General features: G+C 40.2%; 4 protein-coding genes across 7 annotated transcripts in view; 1 reads left to right on the top strand and 3 right to left on the bottom strand.

The window, feature by feature from the left end:
• LOC106951056 (zinc finger protein 420) overlaps window positions 1-2,492 on the bottom strand; it is a 14,691-nt gene extending 12,199 nt beyond the window's left edge. Inside the window, exon 1 of one of the 2 annotated variants that reach the window (XM_015038320.1) lies at window positions 2,022-2,492. In XM_015038320.1, the coding sequence (XP_014893806.1) occupies window positions 2,022-2,421 (400 nt within the window). In that variant the 5' untranslated portion in view covers window positions 2,422-2,492. Of the gene's footprint in view, window positions 1-1,235; window positions 1,405-2,021 lie in introns of those variants that run through there. The other variant, XM_015038321.1, reaches the window with a different exon arrangement.
• Window positions 2,493-2,969: 477 nt separating this feature from the next.
• LOC106951054 (myb-related transcription factor, partner of profilin) lies at window positions 2,970-8,939 on the bottom strand. 3 transcript variants are annotated; one of them, XM_015038318.1, is made up of 4 exons: window positions 8,813-8,939; window positions 7,810-8,530; window positions 5,894-6,319; window positions 2,970-5,812 (listed from the first exon to the last, which is right to left on the bottom strand). In XM_015038318.1, the coding sequence occupies exons 2-4, from the start codon at window positions 8,063-8,065 to the stop codon at window positions 5,007-5,009; spliced, it is 1,488 nt and encodes a 495-aa protein (XP_014893804.1). In that variant the 5' UTR covers window positions 8,066-8,530; window positions 8,813-8,939; the 3' UTR covers window positions 2,970-5,006. The 3 variants fall into 3 exon arrangements, with proteins under 3 accessions (XP_014893804.1, XP_014893802.1, XP_014893803.1); XM_015038316.1 differs by having other exon boundaries at window positions 2,970-5,818; window positions 8,813-8,938; XM_015038317.1 differs by having other exon boundaries at window positions 2,970-5,818; window positions 7,810-8,938.
• A 2,666-nt stretch (window positions 8,940-11,605) lies between these two features.
• On the top strand, window positions 11,606-12,820 carry LOC106951055 (trypsin-3-like). The gene is made up of 5 exons (XM_015038319.1): window positions 11,606-11,716; window positions 11,796-11,952; window positions 12,049-12,302; window positions 12,377-12,513; window positions 12,596-12,820. Exons 1-5 carry the CDS (start codon window positions 11,677-11,679, stop codon window positions 12,743-12,745), a joined length of 738 nt encoding a protein of 245 aa, XP_014893805.1. The 5' UTR covers window positions 11,606-11,676; the 3' UTR covers window positions 12,746-12,820.
• Window positions 12,821-15,061: 2,241 nt separating this feature from the next.
• Window positions 15,062-23,099, bottom strand: LOC106951053 (zinc finger protein 616). Its single transcript, XM_015038315.1, has 3 exons — window positions 22,956-23,099; window positions 21,015-21,138; window positions 15,062-19,713 (listed from the first exon to the last, which is right to left on the bottom strand). The coding sequence occupies exons 2-3, from the start codon at window positions 21,126-21,128 to the stop codon at window positions 16,402-16,404; spliced, it is 3,426 nt and encodes a 1,141-aa protein (XP_014893801.1). The 5' UTR covers window positions 21,129-21,138; window positions 22,956-23,099; the 3' UTR covers window positions 15,062-16,401.
• Window positions 23,100-23,917: the final 818 nt, after the last annotated feature.

Raw genomic sequence — 23,917 nt, 5'->3', positions numbered from 1 at the left:
TATATATATATATATATATATATATATATATATATATTTATATTTTTTTTTTTTTTTTTTTTTTTTTTTGTTAAATCAAAACAATAACTTTGTTTTAATTAAGTGGAATAATATCAGAAAATATTTGTTATGGTCTCATTTTCTTTACACTCAATGGATGGAGGTTACCATTAGTTATTATGAATTACTTAAATATACATTTGCTCTAGAAAAGTAGCAAAAGTTGGAGGTAATGAGGTCTGAATATATTAGTGCGCCTAAAAAATTTTTAATATTACATAAAAGTGCAACATTTCTTGGCAGAAAGTTAAACAATCCTTTAAATGAGATTCATTACACACAGATTAAAATATTTCAAGCTTTTAAGGTTTTGCAATTTTAATGATTATGGCTTAATGGTAAAAAAACATAAAACTATTTATATGTCTATGCACTCAATATTTGGTTGGGTCTCCTCTTGCATGAATTACTGCATCAATGCGCCATGGCAGAGAGGCGATCAGTCTGTGGCTCTGCTGAGGTGTAAAGGAAGCCCAGATTGCTTCTGCCTTCGGATCGTCTGCCTTGTTGGATCTGGTGTCTTTCATGTACCTCTTGAAGACAGTCCATAGATACTCCATGGGGTTAAAGGTCAGGGGAGCTTGCTGGCCAATCAAGAACAGGAACACTTTTGGCACCTTTGGCAGTGCGGGCAGCTCCAAGTGGTGCTGGAAAATAAAATCAGCATCTCCATGCAGCTCGTCAGCAGAGGGAATCATGAAATGCTCTAGAATTTCCTGGTAGACGGCAGCAATGACTGTGGACTTCAGAAAACACAGTGGGCCAACATCAGCATGACATGGCACCCTAAACAATCACTGTGGAAACTTCCACACTGGACTTCTAGCAATGAGGATTCTATGTCTCTCCACTCTTCCTACAGACCCTGGAGTTTTCATTTAAAAATGAAATGCAGAATTCATTTCTGAAAACAGAACTCTGGACCACTGCGCAACAGTCCAGTTCCTTTTCTCCTTAGCACAGGTAAGATGCGTCTGACGTCGTCTCTGGTTCAGGAAAGGCTTGAAACTGGAAATGTGACATTGCAACTATTCGTGGCCCTTCTGTAATGAATTTCATTTGACAGTCCTTTCTGTTGCACATTTGTTGCACACTTCTTCCTCCCACTTAATTTTCTGATAATATGCTTGGATACATAACTTTTAAACAACCAGCTTCTTCAGCAATGGCCCTACCCTCCTTGTAAAGGGTGTCAATGACTGAATTCTGGACATCTGTGAAGTCAGCAGTCATCCCCCATGGTTGTGTAGCCTACTGACCCAGACTGAGGGCCAGTTTAACATTTGAAGGTTCTTTGAGTTAATTAGCTGATCAGGGTGTGGCACCTTGAGTTTCAATTAATGATCTTTTTCAACTCTCATTTTCTGAGACACTGAATTTTGGATGTTCGTTATCTGCAAGTCAAAATCATCCGAATTAATAGAAACCAAGCTTTGGAATATATTGCTGTGTGTGATGATTCTATATAATATAGAAGTTTCACTTTCTCTGATGACTGGTAAATATTTCACTTGTAAGCAATATTATTTTTGTATTAGTATTCTGGTAGAACTGTTTAATTATTTCAAATTACCCTGAAAACCAGCAGTGGAGCGTTTACCTTCAGATTATATCGCCCATCTCTTATTCTGTGCAGAGCTGCAGTAGGACTACAAATTGGAAATGGTTAAATCTGCAATAATCTTTTTTTTTTCCCTGTTTGTACACATGATAACGAACAAAATAAAGACCAACCTCCGAAATGTAGGAAAGTAAACATTGCCACGCTGGTCAAGTGCATGGATAAAGATAGGAAGTCATGTTAAAAGCTGCTAGTCTACAATGTGGGATCCTACTTTGATTTTGCTATGAAAAATACCGTTAGCAGAGATTAGAGTCTGCACGGGAGCAGGAGGGGATAGTTTACCTCAGGTTAGCCCCAGGCTAAAGCTAACTAACGTACAACAACATTGTTGGCATACCACTTTTATAATTTTCCTTCGTCTGGGATTTCGCCCCTTCCTCGTCGTCTTCAGGGTCTGACCAGTCGAAACCCTGCTGCTGGCTGTCGAGGGCCTCGGCCATTTTTTCGGTCGCTGCACGGTCCTCCGGTGAGACGCATGTCGTTTTGTCTGCTGCTCCAGCAACGGACTCGAGACCAACCTCCCCAGAATGGCTGGCAACAGAGCCACCGCCGTTGCTGCCAACATCCTCGGCTCCGAGCTCACCGTTGGGGCAGACCCCGTTTTTCTCGCCCGCCGCCTCATCCGTCTGTTTCGGGCTGCATCCCGACTTCGCCGCCGCGGCCTGTTCCCCAGATGTGTCCACCTCCTCTGCGGGGGTTTTCTGTCGATTCGGAGACTTCGGGTCTGCGGCGGCCATGTTTCACCCATGCACCCCCTTGTCCGAAGCACACAAAGATCGTGAAGCCAGGATTACGTTTCCGGTCGCCACCTTCAAAATAAAACCCTCGGTACTGACAAACAGACGAGCTTCATTATCTAAGAAAACACATTTGAAGCTTTAAATTATACATTTCCAGTTTACTGCTGTTGTGACTTTGTTGTTGCACACACTACACGTAAAACTTTATTATAATTCACCATAACTTTTCAACTCGACATGGGGTCAAGCAGCAGGGTCTGTCAAACAACATAACTATATCTCATGTGCTTCTGATGATTGCCAGTTTTGTATTAATTAGTTTCAAATTAAATTATGTAATCAGTTTTGATTTTAATCCCGTTTTTATACTTCACTTACACTTTTTAATGATCGCAAACGATTCAAGGATTTGGATTCATTAAATTTATATTATGTATTTCAATATTTTAAACCACAAACTATTCAGAGACTTAGATTCATTAAGATAAAATGTATATATAAATGACTTTTTACATGCTGTAACAAATCCACAAGTGACCAATGCATTGTTTTTCTGCAGCTCATAGTTGTATTTTATTAAGTTTAGTTACATTTCATCTGACGGCATCTATCTACAAAATATAACTTGTGCAAAACTACATAGATGGCCATTTAATGCTCCTCTGTAACTATTTACAAACACGTTCATGATACTGCATGCAAGATTATCAATAGCTAGCTGCAAGATACTAATGAATGCTTTAAAAGTCCATCATAAACACGAGCTGAAGACTGAATCATACTGTGATGCTTACCTGTTTTTTCCCCATATATATATATATATATATATATATATATATATATATATATATATACATACACACACACACATACATACATATATATTCAAAGAGGCTTTAAAATATAACAATTTTATCTCAAAATGCACCTTCAGAACACAGCTTAATGTTGTCCAGACAAAACCTGGAAAGGTATAATGAAAACTATTGAAACAGAACAAGCACGTGGTGACTAGGCATGGGCCAGTTAGTAGTATCATCAAAAAATAAAAAATAAAAACACACACAACATACCAGAAAAAGTATCACATTTAAGTTGTTTTTCCCAGCTGTAATGGCGGGTCGGCACTTCTTTAACTTCCTGCTGCACACTGCCTATCTGCTGATTTCTACACTTTTTTTTCTGACACAAGGTAAAAACAATGTACCTTTGAAGAAATTTGGAAACTTTTGTAAAAAAAAAAAAAAAAAAAAAAAAAGTTTTAAGACAAATAATGATAAATCATTATAAATAAATCATAGTTTACCTTAACTAGATGGTAGAGGCCCTGATTCTGCTGTCAAGTGAACCGGGGTTTTAAAAAGTTAGTTGCGAAAACCCTTTTGCACACAGTGCCAGAAAAAGTACTGATCGGAGGCAAAAGGGAGCTTCCCCGCCCCGACCTATTGCTGTAAGCTTAAAGAAAGACAACAGTGGCTCAGGAGTGGAAGTCCATCCCGTACCCGGTGGGTTGACGCCCTGTCCGTCTCAGTCGTCGAGTCCTTCTGCAACACATTTCACCTGGCGTGGCTGCTGACGGTGGTGCCATCATTGTGTGAAAAACGGATTCTAGTGTAAAGCGCTTCGGAGCCCTCAGACTTGATAAAGTGCTATACAAACGTAGGCCTGTCACCACCTAAAGAAAAGTCCTTAAGGTCTTCCTCGTTTATAACAAAGAAACTTGCATGTTGGAAAATATTTTTGGTTACAAAAAAACATAGATTGTCATGGTGTAAGAACTAAAAAAAAAAAGTGCTATTTGTTGTTCTCCTTAAGGTGAAAGTTCGGCAGACAACTTGTTTAACTAAAAGCAATTGAACTAGGTTTTATATGTCTCCTTTAAATTTTCATGTTATTACTGTGAAACTTGGCATTTTACACTGAAGCTTGTCATGAAACGAGTGTCTCATTCCAGCCCATGCCTAGTGGCGACCGAATGCCCTGAATAGAAGCGCCACCATTCTGGTTCAATGGGATTTTCTCGTTTTCCCAAACTTTGTTTCCTTTCAGTGAGGGAGCAGAAAATCCAAAAAAGCATAAGCATACATTAGAAGGTACTTACAACAGCTGCAAAACTACAATTTATGGAAACAAGTGCAGATCACAAGTACTTTATGATGATGTAGTCAGTCAGGAAAACTGAGGCAGGATTGAATCTGTAAGAGCATCACCGAACTTTGCAGAGAAACATGCGAACTGAGCATCAGAGACTATAGTAAGCCTGTTTTTTTTTCCCTCTTGGAAAAGTTTGTAAAGTGAATCCATCACTTTGTTGTTTAAATATTTTCTTACCACAGATTTATGCACACGTTTTTGTGGTACCGAGGGTAATGTAAAGGCCACCCTATTAACTTGAGTCTACTTCAACAAACTGCTCCAGTCCTTTCTGTAAAACAGACCTAAGTACACAATGGCTTACGGATATGGAGTGAGATGAAAAACAGGATATATAACTAGTAATTTTTTTCCAGAAATACTGCGAGTAAAAAGAGCATCACATTTTCAAACATCGACAATTTTTTTTTTTTTCTAAAAATACATTCTCAGCGCCGTCTCCTGCGCCTGTGGTCGAGAGCTCTCCCTCGCCGCGGCCGGTGCAGGTTTCCGCTGGTGTTTGCGGCGGGGTCCGGGGGAAAAGTGCCGTGTATTTCTGGGGATGATGGTGCCGATACTACCGCTGGCTGATTATTAGAGTGCTGGGTTACCTGCGGCTGCTGTTGTAGGTGCATTTGATGCTGCTGCGTCTGCTGCAGATGCTGTTGCTCTATGTGCTGTATCTGCTGTGGCTGTAAGTGCTGCTGCTGCTGCTGAGGCGTTTGTGAGGGGTGCGCTTGTTGTCCGCGATGCTGCTGGGGCTGCGGTTGCTGCTGGGCTTCCAGCACTCCCAGAAGCCTTTGCAAGAGGACATTGTTTTGCTGCAGACTGACTGCTAGTGCCTCTTGCGAACCGACGAGGGTTCTCATGTCCTGTCTGAAGCTTTCCCCAAACTCCCGCAGGCTCTTCTCCACCCGATTCCCCAGCTGAATCGCAGCCTCCCCTAAGCCTCGGAGCTCATCTTCGAGCCACGAGCTGCGGGGCGGGGCATCGAGGGGACCCTGCTGCGTCCCAAGTGACGGCTGGGGGCTGCTGGGCTGGGGGCTGCCGTTCAAGAAAGGAGCGCTGTAGAGAGGAGAAGGCGGCAGCCATCGTTCCGACGTAGGTGGGGGTCCGATTCCCAGACCCAGACCCAATCCCAGTTTGTCATCTATGCTGTTTTCCACCGCCTCACACTCAGGCTCCCCCATGTCTCTCTCACGCTCAGAAATGTCCTCCTCTTTCTCCAAAGCATCCCTGTCTGATCCATCCACTCCTACACCTGCGTGATGGGACCAGAAGTTACTGCAAATCCAGCTGCACAAAATAAATAAATAAATAAAAAATCTGTTGCTACCTGGGTCAGAGTCGGGGAAGCAGGGGAAAATAGGTTTTGGTCTGCTGCTTTGCTTCTGCCTCTGCTGCTGGAGCCTCGGACTTGGCTGGGAGGAGCGCCCGAGCATCGATGCCCCCCTGCTGGATGGCAGGTAGCAGCTGCGGTGGCGGGCGTCCGCCAGCCTGCCTCCGTTGCGCCGCTTCAGGTCGTCCCAGCGCTTCTTGACCTCTCGAAGCGTGCGCGGCACTCGGGACACGGCGTTGACCCTCTCCAGGATCCCCGCCCATATGCGCTCCCTCTCTCTCCGCCGGAGTCTCCCGGCGGGACCGAAGAGTTCGCCCTCGCACCGGGTGACTTCCGACACCAGCACCTCCAGCTCCGCCCCGCTGAAACGACTCTTCCTTTTACCCGCTCCGCCGGCGGCCAGCGCCGCCGACATGGCTCTGTCTGTGGAGAAAAGCCATATTTTTACTTACACTGAATTTAAAAAAAAAACCTTCTTTTTCTTAAATTGTCAGACATCAAATTAGGAAAAAAAAAAAAAATTACCTAAAAAAGTTTATTCTGATTTTTGTCAAACAAAACATGTTTATGTTTTAATAATGATGGATAATAAGATAGCACATTTTACTTAAGTGATCAATTTTCATACACAAACATCTAATGTGACATTCATTATTATATATTTTTGTTTCAAAAATTTTAATCTCTATTTATACTTATAATCAACATAAATGATATGATCTTGAACATTGGTCCACTAGGTGTAGCTGCACTATTTTGCAACATTTATGAATCAAAGAGCTATTTACCACATATTTTCACTATATAGAATGTATCTAGTCACAAAGCCACAAAACCTTATTTCTTGAAACATATATTAAAATACAGACATATATGCCTGTCATAGCATAGAGAATTAATAAAGATAACAAAAAATACTAAAAGGCCAGTTCTTATTTATAAGAAATTTGCCATTAATTTGTCCGATTCCATGCACTGCAAATAAATGTTAATACATAAAATATCTTCTGCATTTAGTAAACTCAAAGAACATTATAAGAACGTAGGAGCAAAGTGAAATGTGGTCATAATAATTTTAATTGAATAATTTTCTGTTGTTTACATCGTTTCTGTTATAATTCAGAGTCACATTTGAAAATACAAGCCTTACAACTGACACAAAAGATTGGTAGGAATGTACTTTTGTGTAATATTTACGTAAATGACATTTTTAGATGGATAAAACAAATTAATGTCAAAAGATGTTTCTTTCCCCTCATCGATTAAAGCAGAGCTATTTGCAACAAAACAAACTGTCTTTTTGATTTTAAAGATAAACTTAACTGCATTTCAGAACAGCGTATAAAGAATGGAGAAAAAAGATTAACTAACTAGTAGCAACAAATCTTATAATGGCCTTACATGCCTGACATTAATTTCAGTTACAAACAGTTTTCAAATCCATGGAACATTTAGTTTTACAACTGCAAACTTAAATATTGTTACTGGGATTTTATTTATTTTTTATTTTATTAAGAGCTGCATAATTGCAAAGAGAAATTAAATTCTGCCTTATTTACAAAATTTTTGGTGTGCTTGAATTTAATCAACCTATTCTACCAACCGTCTTCTAGAAACACCTAATTCATAAAAAGTCCATCTTAGAGTAATTTAATCTCAGCATAAACTTTTTTTTTTTTTTTAGAACATCAGTGGCTTAATTAGAGAAACATCCAGACTTTCCTCTGGTTAAACCTCAAATCTACAAATCTCTAATTTTGCTCAACCTCATGAAAACACATCCCCAGAGTGAACCATAATGGTGGCAGCATCATGTTGTGGGAAAAGCTTTTCTTCAGAAGGAACAGGGAAGCTGTTCAGAGTTGATAGCTGACTTGCATAGAAACAAACAGCCAAAACTTTTACAAACTTACTTTGCTCAATGGTCAAAAGGTCATCTGATGACATGCCGGGTGCCATAATGTTGGGATGCACCACTACCACGTTGAAGGGAAGTCCTCCAGGTAAGGCGCTGGTCTGGTCACAGCTGTTCTCCGAGTCTTCATCCTCCCTGGGGAAGCCGTTCTCTGAGGCTGCCCCTCCAAAGGCTCCCTCCGGGGACTCCACTTTGATGTGCATGGGAGGTGATTGCTCGTACAGCAGCCCCCCCTCCTCGTAGTACTCAGTCATGGATCAGACCTGGTTTAGAGCAGAACTGACTGGCGGGCCAATTCTGGTACTGGCAATTCTGGTACCCCATTAACTGCAACTCAGAGTTTCATGTAAAGCTTGCATTTTAACATGGTTACTGTTGCACAGACACTCTGAAGTGATTTCTTTGTTTTGTTCGTTTCCTTTTCGAAAATACAAAATGTAACTATTTTTAAATACTGTTTTAAACAGTATCCCTTAAGAAAGTCTAAGTCATACTTAGACTTTTGGCAATTAAAACAATCATGTTCTCTGATTGTACATTTATAGACACTTTACTGTCTATTTATGGCACCTTCAGTGCATTTCAGCCATTCTCAGCTGCACTGTTGTGTTATTGCTCCCACATTGAGGGTGTATAAGGTGCAGGTTGAGGGCTACACGAACCCCTCCATCTGTCTGACACACAGCAGCATCCTCCAGGTGGAGACTCTCCTCCTAGATCTGAAACACAAAACAAAACACTGCTAACAGCTGGGCTGCACAGTCATGATGCCGCTGCTTGCCATTCTAAAACGCCATTTCTCCTGCTCTGTGTCGCATCGCTGCGCATTTTTTTCTGCACAACATCCGCAATGGTTGCGCATTCCGCATACATTAAGAGCTGGTGTTGAAATTGAGCTAGCTGTTAGCCTGAGCTGCGGGTCAAAGCAGCAGCTTCCTGAGAGCTGTCAGCGTCAAGCTGGGCTGAAGCGGCTAATGGGGAGATAATTCGGTGAGTCCTACCTGAAGACGAGCCCACATGGGAGGCGAGACCAAACAACAACAATGAAAAAGCCCCTGTTAGCAGCCGATACACAGACCCGGAGACAGTCGCTTAATGTTTACGTCATTGGTGGGCGGCGTTCAGGAACAGTCGGCGAGAGACTTGAAGTTTTTTTTTGTTGTTTTTTTGTTTTTTTATCCGACATGCCGAAGCTTGACTACAATTATGCCTTTTTGGAACATTTGCAGCTTTGGGAGACAAAACCAACACCTCCTCTGTATTTTCACATCTCATTATGTCAGGACCACAAACTGCAATGTATTCTCTGTGCTTTTATTTGACAGACCATCACAAAATAGAACAAAATAGAACTGGAAGAAATATCTTTTTCCTGTACAAAAATCTGCAAGGTGTGGCATGCGTTTATATTTATTTATTTATTTATTTATTTATTTATTTATTTATTTATTTATGTAAGTCCAGTACATCCAATTGTCTTCAAAAGTCACATAATTAGTAATTCTTTGTGTAATTTAAATTAAATGAATACAGCTGTTCTCTGAAGATCTCAAATATTTGTTAAAGAACAATAGTTTTTAAGCAGAGTTAGATTACAAAACAGCTTTAGGAGTTTGAAGCTGGTCTAGTTTGATGGGAAGACGGATCGAGATAAATACAAGCCAGTGTTGGGAGAAACAGGAAGATAACAGCGTGTAGTAAGACTTACTGTATAAAGTAATAAAGCTCCACACATATTCATGTTTAAAATGACCAGATCTAATTTCAATTGAAAATGCTGGCAAAAGATGTGCACAGCTTGCAGACATCTGCCAAAAGATGTCATAATTTCAACAAAATATGGGGACTGAATACAGAATGTGACACTTTTCAGATATGCAACACAAATATGCACCACTTTGAGTAAGGCTTAATACTGCAAAATGGGAAAATGTGAAAAAAAATTAAGAGTTATAAAGACTTAATTTTATACATAGTGTCATATTTATATGTATGCTTATATTTATACAAAAAAATTCAGAATAAAACAACTAAATTCTCAGAACCACTAACTAGAACAAGTAGTTCAGTCTGATACCTAGAAATATTATGTTTAAACAGAAATAAATAAGTAAGAGTTTTCCTCTCTTCTGCTCTTGACCAGCTTGAAAATGCAGATTTCCTACGTAAAGAAAGATTTTGTGACTGTTCTATCCTGCATCTGCATGTTAAAACTATTAACTTTAGTTTATATTATTAAATGGTGAAAAGCCATTTGAGGTGTCTGGAAATATGTCTGAATTCCCTAAATAACTATTCAGATGAAACAGCACAATTTTCACACGTCTCGTGACTTGATTTCTTAGAAAAGAGAAAGTAAGTTCTTGCTCTGACCATCTGTGTTAAACATACAAAGATAAGGAATCTGTCCAAAGGCAATCTCTCAAAGTACACAAGCCTGTAGGTTTAAACACTTTGGATTCTTACAATTTTTTTAAATGACCAACAAACACAAAAATCCTGTATTTAATTAACAAAACCAACCATTTTAAGTCACTTAAAGAAAAACACTGGATATTTTAACTTATTTGTGTATTTTACGGCAAGAAGCATGTAAGTTGTAAACTTATCAAATATATAAAATAAATAATATAATAAGTTGCTCAGACAATTTATCATCAATTATTTAAGACTTTAAACAAATACAAAATGTGTATATTTTCTCCCTAAGATTGGATCTCCAAATGCTTAAGTTATATTTTGCAATCTAAAAAGCTGCTAGATTTTGTCGTAAAACTAAAAGAAACAAGATGATCAATTTCCAAGATTTAACTGTATTATTCAGCTGCAAAATTAAGAAAACTGTTGGAGGTAGAAATTGCACTGAACTAATACTTTGTTTAAGCACCTTTTAGTTCAGTTTCAGCATTCAGTCTTATTGGAACAGACATCAAGTGATTTACACTCTTTAACTAAAGACAGTTTTGGAGAGGTTTGAAAGGCTCAAAATGATGTCGTTACACAGCTGTATCAGACGGAACCATAATATGTGTCAAACTGGATGAAATCATAAACATTTCCAAACAGTAGTTAGTTTTGACCCGAAACATTTACTGTCTACTTGAAACAAAGTATGAAAAGGGATTTTATTTTCCACACTGAAGAATTCATGTAAAGTAACAAAAGAATTGCTTTAACTGAGAAAAGCTGAAAAGTTTTGGAATGGCGTAAGGAGGATTCACAAGTAAATTTGGCAGAATTTTTTTCGAGGGTCAAAAATGATACAAACCAGTGCGGTGGAAATATTGCCAAAAAAAAAATGTGGCATGGCATGGTTATAGACAAAGAAGACTGAAAGCTGAAATAAAATCAAAAAGTACTTCAACAAACATTTTTGAAGGGTATACATGTTTATGAAAAAAAAAACAAGTTGTTGCAGATTTATTTATTTATATTTTCCTTTAGCAGACTTGTTTGATTTTTCATTTGAGTGGTGCAGAATGTCACTTCATGACGTAAAAACATTTCAAGTGATTAACCATGGACTCATTTTATATGCGATAAAATCTGGAAAATATGACAGGAATATATACACATCTAGGAGCCACTATAGGTCTTAAAATACTTCATTTTAAGTGCACAGACATATGAAAGACTGTCAGACAAGTCAGCTTAAAACAGGTGATATGTGGGATTCTGTGTTTGTTTTTTTTAATCTTCGACCAGGAGGCTTTTTCCCAGGTGAGATAATATTTAATCACTGAGCAAGTTAGATGGAAAAACCTTGAGAGAAGGGACTGATAAAGAGCGGCGAAGTCAGAGAGTTCCCCTCTATATAAACCCACTGCATCTGCTCCAGAAGTGTGTGGATTCATTAGGTGCAACCATGAAGTACTTTGTTCTCTTGGCTCTTGTTGCTGCAGCTTGTAAGTTTCTGTCAAGGATTCATTTATTCTTGTATTATATTAATTTGAGGCTTTAAAAGTCTTACGCTTTGGTTTACAGATGCTGCTCCCCTTGAGGATGACAAGATCGTTGGTGGCTACGAGTGCAGGAAGAACTCTGTGCCCTACATCGTGTCCCTGAACTCTGGCTACCACTTCTGTGGAGGCTCCCTGATCAGCAGCTCCTGGGCGGTGTCCGCCGCTCACTGCTGGAAGTCGTAAGTCAATCATCTGCGGATGTAGCTTTAAAAGACACTCAAAATTACATTTCACAAAGTTTCAGGGTACGTGTGCAACCTTCCTTCTCTCTGCAGTCGCATCAACGTCCGTCTTGGTGAGCACAACATCGCTGTCACTGAGGGAACAGAGCAGTTCATCGACTCCTCAGTGGTCATCCGTCACCCCAGCTACAACAGCTACACCCTGGACAATGACATCATGCTGATCAAGCTGAGCTCCCCTGCTGCCCTGAACAGCTACGTGAGCACCGTGTCCCTGCCCTCCAGCTGCGTCAGTGCCGGCACTAGCTGTCTGATCTCTGGATGGGGAAACACCCTCAGCTCTGGAAGTCAGTGCCACATCATTTATATACAATGCATCGTAGTTTAGTATGGATATTTATATTTATTTATGATGCTTTAGCCAACTACCCTGATACTCTGAGGTGCGTGGATGCCCCCGTCTTGAGCGACACCAGCTGCAGGAACTCCTACCCTGGAGAGATCACCTCCAACATGATCTGCGTCGGATTCCTGGAGGGAGGCAAGGACTCCTGCCAGGTAGAACACGAACAAAAAACAGCATTTGGTAAAACAGGTACATCTTCAGAGGACTTCAACTCATACCTTCTCTGTGTTTCAGGGTGACTCTGGTGGCCCCGTGGTCTGCAATGGTCAGCTTCAGGGCATTGTGTCCTGGGGTTATGGCTGCGCCCAGGCGAACAGGCCCGGTGTCTACACCAAGGTCTGCAACTACAAAACCTGGATCCAGAACACCATGGCCTCCAACTAGATGGAGAATAAAGTCATTGAGATCTGTCATGACGCTGAACAATCTCACAATATGACAAATAAATGGTGAAAATAATGTTCTTGTTTGTTTTATTTCCTTGGATAAAAAAAAAAAATCCTTTTCTAAATCAGCACAAAATAAAATAGAAAATAGAAAGCTGTGATTAACAAAAACAGCTTGCACAGTCATGCCAACATTACCATCATGTATGGCCAAAGATAATAAAAAGCAGACTTCACTTTAAACCGAATCTGAGTAACACACAACAACTCCAACATAATCTGAGCCGGATTCCTAGAGGCAGGTAAGGACCCCTACCTCGTCTTCTCTCCTCTGTGTATCATTGTCTCCGGTGGCCCCAGGGCACACAAGCTGCAGGGCAGAGTGACCTGGTGTTACAGCTGTGCCATGAGAAAAAGGCATGCTGTGCAAACGTTCATGGCAACGTGTGCAACTACAACACCTGGACTTGCAACATCATGTTCTTAGACTGAGTAAAAAAAAAAAAAAAGAAAAAAAAAAGTCAGCGATGGATCTGAAGAAACCTTCAATATGACAAACAATAAATAGCTTCAATTCACATCTCTACCTTTGCTTGCTTCACAACATCCACTGCTGAGAAAGCTTCCCAGTTATAAGAACTTCTCTAAATTAGTAAAATATAAAAATAAATATACTTCTAAAATCATAAAATATTAATCTACAATTGACTAAACTGACTACTGATTATTTCCACTGGTAAATGACAAAGATCATCATGCCATTTATTAAAGGCATGGCCACTGAACCTCAATGTGCTTTAAGCTACAAGAAGGAAAGCTCTGCCTGTTGTCTGTATTTTTACGTCGAATGTCATTTAAGATTAGTCAGACATTTTGGTGTTTTTGGATGGTGTCCTGGTAAGGATGCCATCTGGGTGTTCTGATGTGCTGATGAGAAACGTCAGTGACTATAGAGTGCGTTCAACCATTTTGTCAGCTAGTGGGGTATGATGCACAGTGCTTTTTTGTGGCGAGGAGTGGATGTCCACAACGAACAGCACGCTAATTTAAACACCAAGTGATTCATGACTCAAGGTATATGATCAAATGTGTGTATTGTATCATCAGAGCTAGTCTGCTATGTCTTGAAGACTTTGGCGAACATAAAGTCGGGGAATTTGATCTGGGGTTGGGTGGGACTGCCAGACGGACCGGGTAAATCCTAATGAGTTGTGAGGATGAACTGGGAACATCTGGAATGGACATGGACTCTGAAAGGGGATTCCATTGCAGATACAGTTTTCAGAGGCTGAAGGCCTCGGGTTAAGGTTATATATATACTTGCTCACCTGGATTAAAAAGAAAAAAATCACAAGAATGTAAAGCGCGTCATAAATTCCTCTTGAAATTACTAGTTTTACATCACCCCAGTACACAGTGTGGCTAAACATTACACAAACACAAAGATTTCAAACAACTCGGTGAGATATTCAGGAGCAAATATTCTTCGTACTTTAAAATAGCATGTAGAGTTGATATCAAGTATTTACAGTCGCTGTACATATAGTCAAACATTTTTTCTCATTTTCTTTCACTAAATTAGACTTGCTGTACCTTTCAACAATTTGGGAAAGCACTTTAAATAAAGTACTTGCAAACAGATTGTTTCAATTTGCCAGCTTCAGATTTCATTCACATCACCAGAAAAATATCTGCTAAACTCACTCAATCACCTTACTGGTATATAATCAAAAATCAGTGGAAATAAATTTAGTGAGCATAGAAAAGACCCTGTGGAGTTTCAAAGGGTTTGTGAGAACGAATGTGTCAAAGTCCAAAGAACAATATGACTAGCTTCCCCATACAGAACATGTCTTGACATTAGTAGCTATTTAAAAGGCTTTTCCAGTAAACATTTAAAAAATGTTAGCAGTTTCAATACTTCGAATTTCTAATACCCTTAAATTCATGGTAGATCTCTTAGGCTGTTACCGACGACTGGTGTGAATCTATGTCAACGCCTCAAAATAAACGCCTGGTAAAATAATAACTGCATACAGTTATTTTACCAACTGTATGCAAGTTATAATAAAAGCAAACTCACACAGTAAATTGTGTTGAATGAATAAAAAGATCTGCACACTCCAGGACTTATGATTTGTATCTGTTTTTCTGATGAAGAGCCAAATATTAAATCCTGCAATGTTCAAGCATCTTTACTTTTTCAGACACTTTGCATGTCTTTTACAGAGATTCCAATAACTGTATTAGTGTTGGAGTCAAGATTCCTCTCATCTTCAAGAAAATAAAAGTTTCATAAGCTTAAAAAAGACAGTTTTATGTGGAAAAAGAAACTTTATTTTTAAGACAAACTATAGCATAAATTTATGTACAACAAAACAAAATGTGTTTCTTAAAAAAACAAAACAAAAAAAAAAAAAACCCAACTGTATTTCATGGTTCCAAAATACTCAAGGCAACAAGACAAGGAGCAAAACATTAATGTTCTGCGAGAGTCCAGATACAACAGGAGGGGCATGTTTGTCGGCCAGTGTACTGATCAGCATATTATAAAATTGAAATCCATCATAATGAACATGTACAAAGCTGGTAATCAGTCTTAAAATCTTAGAAAATACTGATGAGTGTCTGCGACCAAATCTCTTTTCATTTCTGATTGTTCCCATAGAAATAAACCGAGTTCAGAAAACACCAGGTGGATGTTCAGTTCACAGTGACATTTCAAGATCAATTGCACCTCTGCAACTGACTGTCAGGAAAAATATTCAGCCATCCATCAATTCAAAGTAGTATGCTTACAGAACCAGCTCCTGTTATTTTAGAACAGGCACATAAAACAAACCTTTCTCAAGCCATTATTAAATTCCTGATGATCAAGAGGAAGATTCTTTGGGGGGTGGGGGGCCGATTATGCTTTTCCTATTTAGAGTAATTTATGCGTACCCAAACACATTCTTTAGACACAAATCCAATCCCACTATTAAATCTATGAATCTGGTGAGTAACTCATCTACCCAGAACACTAATAATCCAACATGCTTTTCTGACACACAGCTACAGTTTTAGGCATACTTGAGCAATTTTAAAGTTTCAGAGCTCCACATCTAAAGGTTTTCAGGTAGTTTGCTCAAACTGACAGAAAGTATGTTGGTAAACTAAGGTAAGGCGCCTATATAGAATAAACTTTAACAATTAGGCATGGGCTTGTCTCCATGAATACGAGAATCCATATGACAATCTTGTGTAAAAATATCAATGTTTTAAGAAAACAAACAAAATAGCATAAGAGAATATTCCCAAACAACCAAATAGGTACTTATCAGTACGAGAAAAAAAAAAAGAGAGAATTTTAAACGGCTGATAGGCCATTCAAGAGCAACATGGTGCCCCATTTCTTTTTTGTGATGTAAAATTGTATGTTATGAAGATGTAACTTTTTTAAAACCTCAGTACACCTTGATGGCTTTAACTGGCCCATGACACAAGCAGCTTTACACTGTTTTCATCTTTTTTTTTACAGATCACATGATCATCTTTCTAAATTTAAGCTGGTGTCTGGAGATTATCCTATGATTCCTTCAATGTAAACTCTTAACCTTAACCTTTCAGTGGCACTGGTCTTACCTCACTGACACGCGTTTAAAATGTATTATTTTAAACCAGGCCTCTTGCGTGGTCCATATAATGGTGAAATAGGTCTGAGACTGCAGGAAATACAACTCCACACACGGCACACTCTAAACTGTCTGAGGAGTCTTGGTTTGATTTGCTGGTATTTTGAGTCCAGGTTGAGTTCACATGTTTTAGGGGTGCAGAAGGTTTTCCAGGGCCCTTTTCTTTAACTTTATTGGTGCCGATTAAATGTGTCCTGTTGGGACAATGAATAGAAGAATCTACGTCTAAAGGTTGCATTGGAGGATTTAGATCTGGGTGTTTTTGTGAAGAGTATAAAACAGAGCTAGTTCTGCCAGCTGAGGGTGCAAATTCGCTAGGTGGGGCAATTTTGGCTTTCGACTGAGAACTGTGAGGGTCAGTGAGCAACACTAAATTGGGCTCCTTGCGTAGGTCTAGCACTGACGAATGGCAGAGCTGATGGGTGAACAGCAGATCAAGAGTCCCAAAGCTACATGTGCACTGCTCGCACTGATAAGGCAGTAAAACTTTCTTCGGCCTCTCTTTGATCCAGTGGTAGTCGGGGTGCTGATTCATGTGCTCTCTGTAAGAACTGGCGAATCGGAAACCCTGCCCGCACCGGGGACACGTGAAACGGCCGCTTGGCTGCCGATGGACCCTCTGGTGAATCCATAGTTTCTTCCAGCTTCCCAGCCTCTTTCCGCACTGGGTACAGGGGAATGTCTGGTTGGGAGAATGGGTGAGCATGTGGGCCCGGAGCCTGCCCATGTGCCGGAACTGACGCCCACAGCTCGGACACAAATATTTCCTGGGATCGGATCTGTTGTCCAACTTGTTTAGCTTTGAGACAACATACGAGACAGGAAGAGCGGGGCTGACTGGGATCTGAAGCGGCTTGCCTAAGTGAGCGGGGCGTCTTTTGCGAACAATGCTTTGCTGTTTCTTCTGGGGTTTAAAATCCGAAGGCGCGACACGAGGCGGACTGTTGCATTTCGAAGTGCTATGCGAAGGCACTCTGTAACGAATCATTGACATCATCTCCTCCTCCTTTATTGAGCTGAACACGTTCCTTTCCGCTGCGCACCGACTCCGGTGGGCTTCGAAGTCAGACATCACGCTGAACAGCTTGTCGCAATACAAGCAGCGGAACAGCTTGGTGCCCGTGTGCTCCTTCATGTGATTGTTGAAGTTCTGCAGGTGTTCGAAAACGTTCTTGCAGATGTAGCACGTGTACGTCAGCAGCGGCTTTATGCGTCTGTTGGCTTGGGAGTCGTTGCTGCCGCTTACCGGTTTGCACGGGTGGTTTTTGGCGTTGCTGTAGTGGGAGAAGGACTTCTCGCAGCGGGTGCAGTTGTAGCGCTTCACAGTCCAGTGCGTCAGCTCGTGCACGCGGAGGAAATAAGACTGCCCGAAAGCTCTGCCACATATGTCACACTTGTAGGGCTTCTCTCCCGTGTGGATGCGGACGTGTCGCTTGAGGGCGGACTGGAACGGGAACGTCTTGCCGCAGTACTGGCATGTTTTGCTGCTTTTTTTCTCGTCAGATTCATTCTGAATTTCCTGGGCACTCTTGTTGCTTCTGGGTTGGCTTAGATTTTCTATTCTCCTGTTGGGATAAATAAGGGCCGGCTCGTTCACCCCCTGTGTGTGTGTCTCCATATGAGCGGCGAACTGCGAGATGGAGACTCTGATTTTACACAGCTGGCATTTTTGATACATGTTGTTCTTTAGGTGCATCTTGAGATGGAGATTCAAGTTGGAGTTTTTGGTAAAACCTTTCCCACATTCTGCACATTTGAAGGGCCTCTCTCCTGTATGAATGCGCTGATGGACGATCAACTGAGACAGAAATTTAAATAAACGGCCACAGTAGCCGCATTTTAGCATGTTTTTGCCCCCTTTTTTAACATAAATGATATTATCGTTGACATCTGAGTTGGCTTCTGTCTTCACATTGCCACAGTCGGGTTTCTGTTCAACTTCGGGGGTAGCCTCCTGTTTTTCTACATGGTTGTTGCTTGTGGGAACTTTAAAAACTCTTCTCTTTCTTTTGCCACCTTTCTTACACCTATAGACTGCATGAGCCCTGTTTGGTAATGTAACTGAGGTGTCTGCACTGTTTTGAGAGGCATGATTATCTGACACAGGAGGTAAAGCATTGACCTCTATCTCAATATTCTCAGATTTCACAGTTATAGGTTGTAGTGTTTTTTCAGAGGATGATTCTAAAGCCATGCCAGATGTTTCTGCTTTCTGCACATCTGCAGAGAGCAGATGATCTGGATGATCAGATGAATTAGGAATTTGTAACTGAGACTCCTCTATGCCATTTGTCCTCGAGGACTTCTTTACATCAGAGCTTTCCGTTTGAGAGGGATCTACTAAATCTAATCTGTTCAGTTCCTCTCCAGGACTCTTTTCGGGCTCTGGAAAGGATTGCAACTCTTGTACTAGAGGCTCATCAGCATTAATGTTCCTATCAGTCTCCTGTTTATCAGCACTGTGTTCCACCTGTTTGTCCATCTCTGCTTCCCCTGTCTCATTGCCCAACACTGGTGAAGCCTCTATGGAATCATCCAACTTTGCCACTTTGGCTGGAATATTCTCATTAACCAGAGGCTTAGTCCTTCTTCTCCTCCTAATGCCATGATTGTACATCGGGTTACTGTCGTCTGTAGAAGTCCCCTCTGATATCCTTATGTCAGTATTGCTGTCAGAGTTTCCGTTCTCCGTTGAAGGGTGTTGCTCTCCTCTACTCCTCAGGGTCCATCCGAGGTTATTAGATTGACGGGGTGTGGGTAGCTTTGGAGCAGTTTGTTGCAAAGCTGTAGATTCTGATTTTTTTGGCCGTCCTCTTCTTCTTCTTACCTGCAATGTGACCTCACCATCTACTTTGTCACTCAGGACGGCGTCAGAACCTGATTTCTCATCTTGAGATGATCCACTGATTATATGATGGTCTGAATCACCAGTGATGTGGTTGACTGAAGCTGCTGACAAAGCTATTGTGGTGCTGACATCCTCATGCTGATATGTATCACAACTAGCAGCCTCTGAATCCTTTTTTTCTTCAGTCAAAGTCTGTTTGCCTTTAACATGCCTCCCACGTCTTCGTTTGGCCCTTTTCTTATATGCTGGTGAGTTCACAGAGGCCAGCTGAGGTCCACTGTCCATCCCCACTTGTGACAACGCGTCCTCACTTGGCTGACATTTTAGGTCTGCAGTTGTAGAGCTCGTATGGACATCAGACTCCATGTGCCCTGACGCTTTTAGAGCAGACTGATTCAGATCTGTCGCACTCATGTCCTCTCCGCACCTCTCACCAGCAGGTGTCTGTTGAATAATGAGGGAAAAGAGGCTTTAATGTACAAGTGTTTGGTTGGAAAACTCTCCAAAAAAATTAAACAAATTTATGATGCACTTTAAATCTTTTTCATGCGACTACAGCATGCAGATAAACAGGTTAGCAAATAATGCAAAGCCACGCAAAAGACTTGACCGCACACAATCTGCCACACATTACAACCAGAAACCACAATATATTTTATTCATATTTAGGCTCTGTCCACGCTGAAACATTTTTTTCCTAAAATGAGAATATTTTTTAGCATTTGTGCTCCATATCTAAAGGGAAACTGCTGCAGAACCTCAGTAAAGGTTTTACAAAAAAACTCCATTCATACTTCGTTGTTCCCTATTCTTCTTCTTATGTTTTTCTTTCACTGTGTTTACAGCCGACCTCGTGTGGCGGCTTTATGCAAATGTTCCATACTCCACTTACAGGTCTGTGGAATAAAAACATGCTTTTTGAATGAAACCATTTCTGCAAATGGCTCCATTAGGACCAGGCTGCTTTTTGAAAAAGACAAAAACATTCCCGAATGGATAGGGCCTTAATATAACATGCAACACTACATGGAGGCAGCACCATGCTGTGGGGATCCATTTTTTTTTCCAGCAGAGGCAGCTAAGTTTTTTTTTTTATTTTTAAAGCTGACAGAAATATGGGCTACAAAGAAAGTAAACTTGTTAGAAGCAACAAGTGTTGAGAGTAGAGCAGATATTCATATTCCAGCACTGCATTGACTTAAATATCAAGCCAGAGCTACAACTGAATGGTTTACATAAAAGCATATGTATGTGTTAAAATGGCCCAGTTAAAGTTCAGATATAAACCTAATTGAAAATCTGTGTGAAAAATTGAAAACTGCTCTTGGTAATTTCAAAATATTTTAGAATGCAATTCCAGGGAAATGTGATTCTAAAAAATACTGACTTGGGGTGAATAAGAATGCCATGGTCGCTGCACCTTTTGGATCTCTAATTCTAAAAAAAAAAACAAAAAACAAAAAAAAAAACAGGCGTCTATTTGCTTCAATTTCACAATTACACAATACCGTTAGCTGGTATTACACATAAAAACCCTATAAAATGTTAGTGTTTGAGGATAAAATATTTAAATGTTCAAAGGGCATGAATACTTTTGCAGGGCCCCATACTTGGGACTGTGAGATAATATGGTGTACTTTAAAATTAAAACTGTAGACATGATGCTAAAACTGGCGAGTTTTCAACATCAGCACTTTCTTATAACTCTTGCTTTCCATGCACATTTTTTTTCCTTCAGTGGCTACCTGCTTGCAGTCTGATGGAGCGTGAACAAAACTGCAGGGGGAGCTTGCAGACGTTAAATCAGATTCTGTATTTTGATCACCGCTTCCTTTGCCGAACGACATTTTAGTCCCCATGGCAAAAAGTCTGCAGGGAAGGAAATGACAAACAAGCAGTGATGCGAAATGCAAGAACAACATAATTATAATGTCTGACATCAATATGTAGCATTTGCAGCAGAAAAGCATGGAAACCGTGCCACAGTGGTGGTTTGTGTCAACAGCTTACAAGTGGTTGTTTGCATTGTGCTTGTATGAAGATGATAAACAAGCACGGGCATCATCGTTAATGGTGGTATAAATCTGAAGCAGACAAAGGACTCTTCATTGCATATCAGTGGGGGAAAATATAAAATACACTATTCTATACATCTATAGAGGTTAGAGTTTTTACTTAAAAATGAACAACGTTCAATGTAACTTGTCTGCTGTATGCGATATCCACTAGCTGCAACATTAAAAACACTGAAAGCATCAGGTGCTCTGAGAAATTGTCTGATGACAATCTTGATTTAAACTGATCAGTAATCAGCAAACTGGAAAACAAAATGTACTTCTTTTTCCAATAAGTGGATACATGATACATCAGAGGTAACTTTGAAAATAACAACTCTTTCTGGTGCACGAGTCGCTGCTGAGGGAAATCTAGTGAACTAAAGCTTTGACATGTGCAGTAGTTCATGAAGCAGATGCATCAAACCAGTGCGCTGAATCATGGTTTGGTTACGTGAATGCTGCTTTGGATCCGTCTTCTTTTGGGTTAATCATGTGAAAAAACAAGTGTGTCGCTGAGTGGATTGTCCTTACTGAATGGTGGTCAGTTTTCCAAACACCTACAAACTTATCAATCCCTCCTTCATCTGTTTTTTGCATTTGGATTAGTTTGCACATTTTAAAATATTTCATTTGACTTTATTAGTAGATTCTTAGTAATGCTTTGAGAGAGTGAATGTGGGTCATTTTACAGAAATTGTTTGATTTTATGTTAATATGAGCAAACCATTGTTACTCATAAAGTTAATTAAAACAACTATTTTTGCTCTTTCTATAGGACATGAATAAAATCTGTATTGGTAGATCAGTAAACCTTTCTCATCAGTGCGCCTCTAAATGAAACATATTTAAAAAAAAACACGACTTTTTACAGAATAACTCTATTGGTTAGTTGGAGATCATTGATAACGCATCCCAAAACAGCTCATTTACACGTGGAGAGATGTGCTGTAACAAAAACACAGTAAGGTGTTCAAAGCACTGCATATGATAATAAATACAAAAACATAGGGGAAACTGCATGTCCGCATGTAGAAGCTGCTGCTAACATCAGCCCGCTCTTCACCTCCATTGAACATCTGATGGAGACTTTCTGACTAACAATGACTTGTGTCTGTGCCTCATATTTAACCCCACTTATGCCGATCAGACAAAATGGCACAAACGTGTTTCCCAAGCCTTTTTGTAATGTTTCTCCCCTGCATCCAGACACCAGTTAACATTAGAAACTAATAGCAGAATGACCAACAGTGAATGTGAGGCATTTATGGTTCTGTAGGCCAGTTAGCTAGCTCGGTTTTCTAAAACGTCGCAGGCCAACCGCATCAACCCGTTAACCCCAGCGTCTACTGCCAAAACTTTGTTTATAAACAATGAGTGAGTGAATCGTTTTACAGCTGCAGTTCGTGGAACGTGATAGGTGGTAATAAACACAAAGTGCCTGCTTTACACTGCATCGCCTGCGTGGGGTAAAACCAAGTCGGGATTGGTTTCTGCGTCGCGTGCACGAACCGTTGCTCCGCTAGCTAGCACTAGCTAACTCAAATCTGGCTCTCTCTGAGGCTGTTTGGAAACTTTCTGCGGTGTAACAGTGACCCAGACACGGGGTTGCACACGGGAACCAGGCTTTACCTTCTTTTCGGGCCAGTTTTCTGCAATACGACACTCGTTATCCATGCACAAAGCAGCCAGACTAATGCTAATAGCGCTGTGTGGGTTAACAGAGCGTCTGCTTCCCGTTCCGTCGGAAATGGGATTATTCTCCTGGAGGACTAGCAAAAACTGCACAAAATCCCAAGATGTTTCCACAGTAATGAGGAATACTACAACAGGGTCTTGACAAAACAGAACAATAACTAGACAGCTATATTTAAAAAGACGCTGACCGGAATGTACGTTTTAAGGAATAACAATACCAGCATACACAAATATGTTTTACTTTGAATATATTCCCTAACATTTTGGATACAAATTCAAATGTGTCGTGTGCAAATGCCTCCAATGTAACCCTGGGTCTGAATAAACGGAACGCCTGATGTAGAGTTTAAACTGAGATTTATGGTAATTAAAGTTTTGATGTGACGTTTGCCTACGCTCATCATACACATGAATGGCACTGAGTTTTGCCTTTCAATTTTACATTGGAAACATTAATTTCTTACAATGTGGAATTAAAAACAACGAAGTAAAACAAGAATTGTGTATAACTGCGGTGAAAAAGTATTTTCCCTTCTCCGGGTTTTTTCTGTTTTTGTTTTCGTCACATATATCATACAATCATACAAAGATGACTATAGTAGTTACAAAATGCTGTTTTGTTCTTTAAACATAAATGACATTTTTTTCTCCCAGCACCTCATGCTGTTCACCAAATTTCTAATTGTATTTCCAAACAGCCCAACTTTTCCGTCATTAGAATATTAAACAGAGGAAATTAAGTCATTCAAGCGCCAGCTCTCCGAAAGTAATTTATTTGGTATTTACACTGGCGCTTGTTGTGTAATGACGCTTTCACAAGCAGCCTGTGAATGCCTCATAAACGCATTGATGACGATCTACTTTGCTAAATCACAACAGTTTTTATTTATTTCAAG

The sequence above is a fragment of the Poecilia latipinna genome, unplaced genomic scaffold (assembly GCF_001443285.1).
Source record: "Poecilia latipinna isolate Pla-1442-1.1 unplaced genomic scaffold, P_latipinna-1.0 Scaffold437, whole genome shotgun sequence".
Taxonomy (NCBI): domain Eukaryota; kingdom Metazoa; phylum Chordata; class Actinopteri; order Cyprinodontiformes; family Poeciliidae; genus Poecilia; species Poecilia latipinna.
The sequence above is the reverse complement of the archived record's forward strand: the minus strand, read 5'-3'. Positions and strand labels throughout refer to the sequence as shown.

Bases quoted from the DNA above. Each gene is read 5' to 3' on its own strand.
- LOC106951054 (XM_015038317.1), bottom strand. From the start codon at position 8,065: ATGACTGAGTACTACGAGGAGGGGGGGCTGCTGTACGAGCAATCACCT. The intron at 6,320-7,809 runs GTAAGTTTGTAA...TTTTCTCCACAG, and splicing joins CCTTTTGACCATTGAGCAAA to ACAGAGCCATGTCGGCGGCG. The intron at 5,819-5,893 runs GTAGCAACAGAT...CCCATCACGCAG, and splicing joins CTTCCCCGACTCTGACCCAG to GTGTAGGAGTGGATGGATCA.
- LOC106951055 (XM_015038319.1), top strand. From the start codon at position 11,677: ATGAAGTACTTTGTTCTCTTGGCTCTTGTTGCTGCAGCTT. The intron at 11,953-12,048 runs GTAAGTCAATCA...TTCTCTCTGCAG, and splicing joins GCCGCTCACTGCTGGAAGTC to TCGCATCAACGTCCGTCTTG. The intron at 12,514-12,595 runs GTAGAACACGAA...TCTGTGTTTCAG, and splicing joins GAGGCAAGGACTCCTGCCAG to GGTGACTCTGGTGGCCCCGT.
- LOC106951053 (XM_015038315.1), bottom strand. From the start codon at position 21,128: ATGGGGACTAAAATGTCGTTCGGCAAAGGAAGCGGTGATCAAAATACA. The intron at 19,714-21,014 runs GTAGCCACTGAA...ATTATTCAACAG, and splicing joins CTCCATCAGACTGCAAGCAG to ACACCTGCTGGTGAGAGGTG.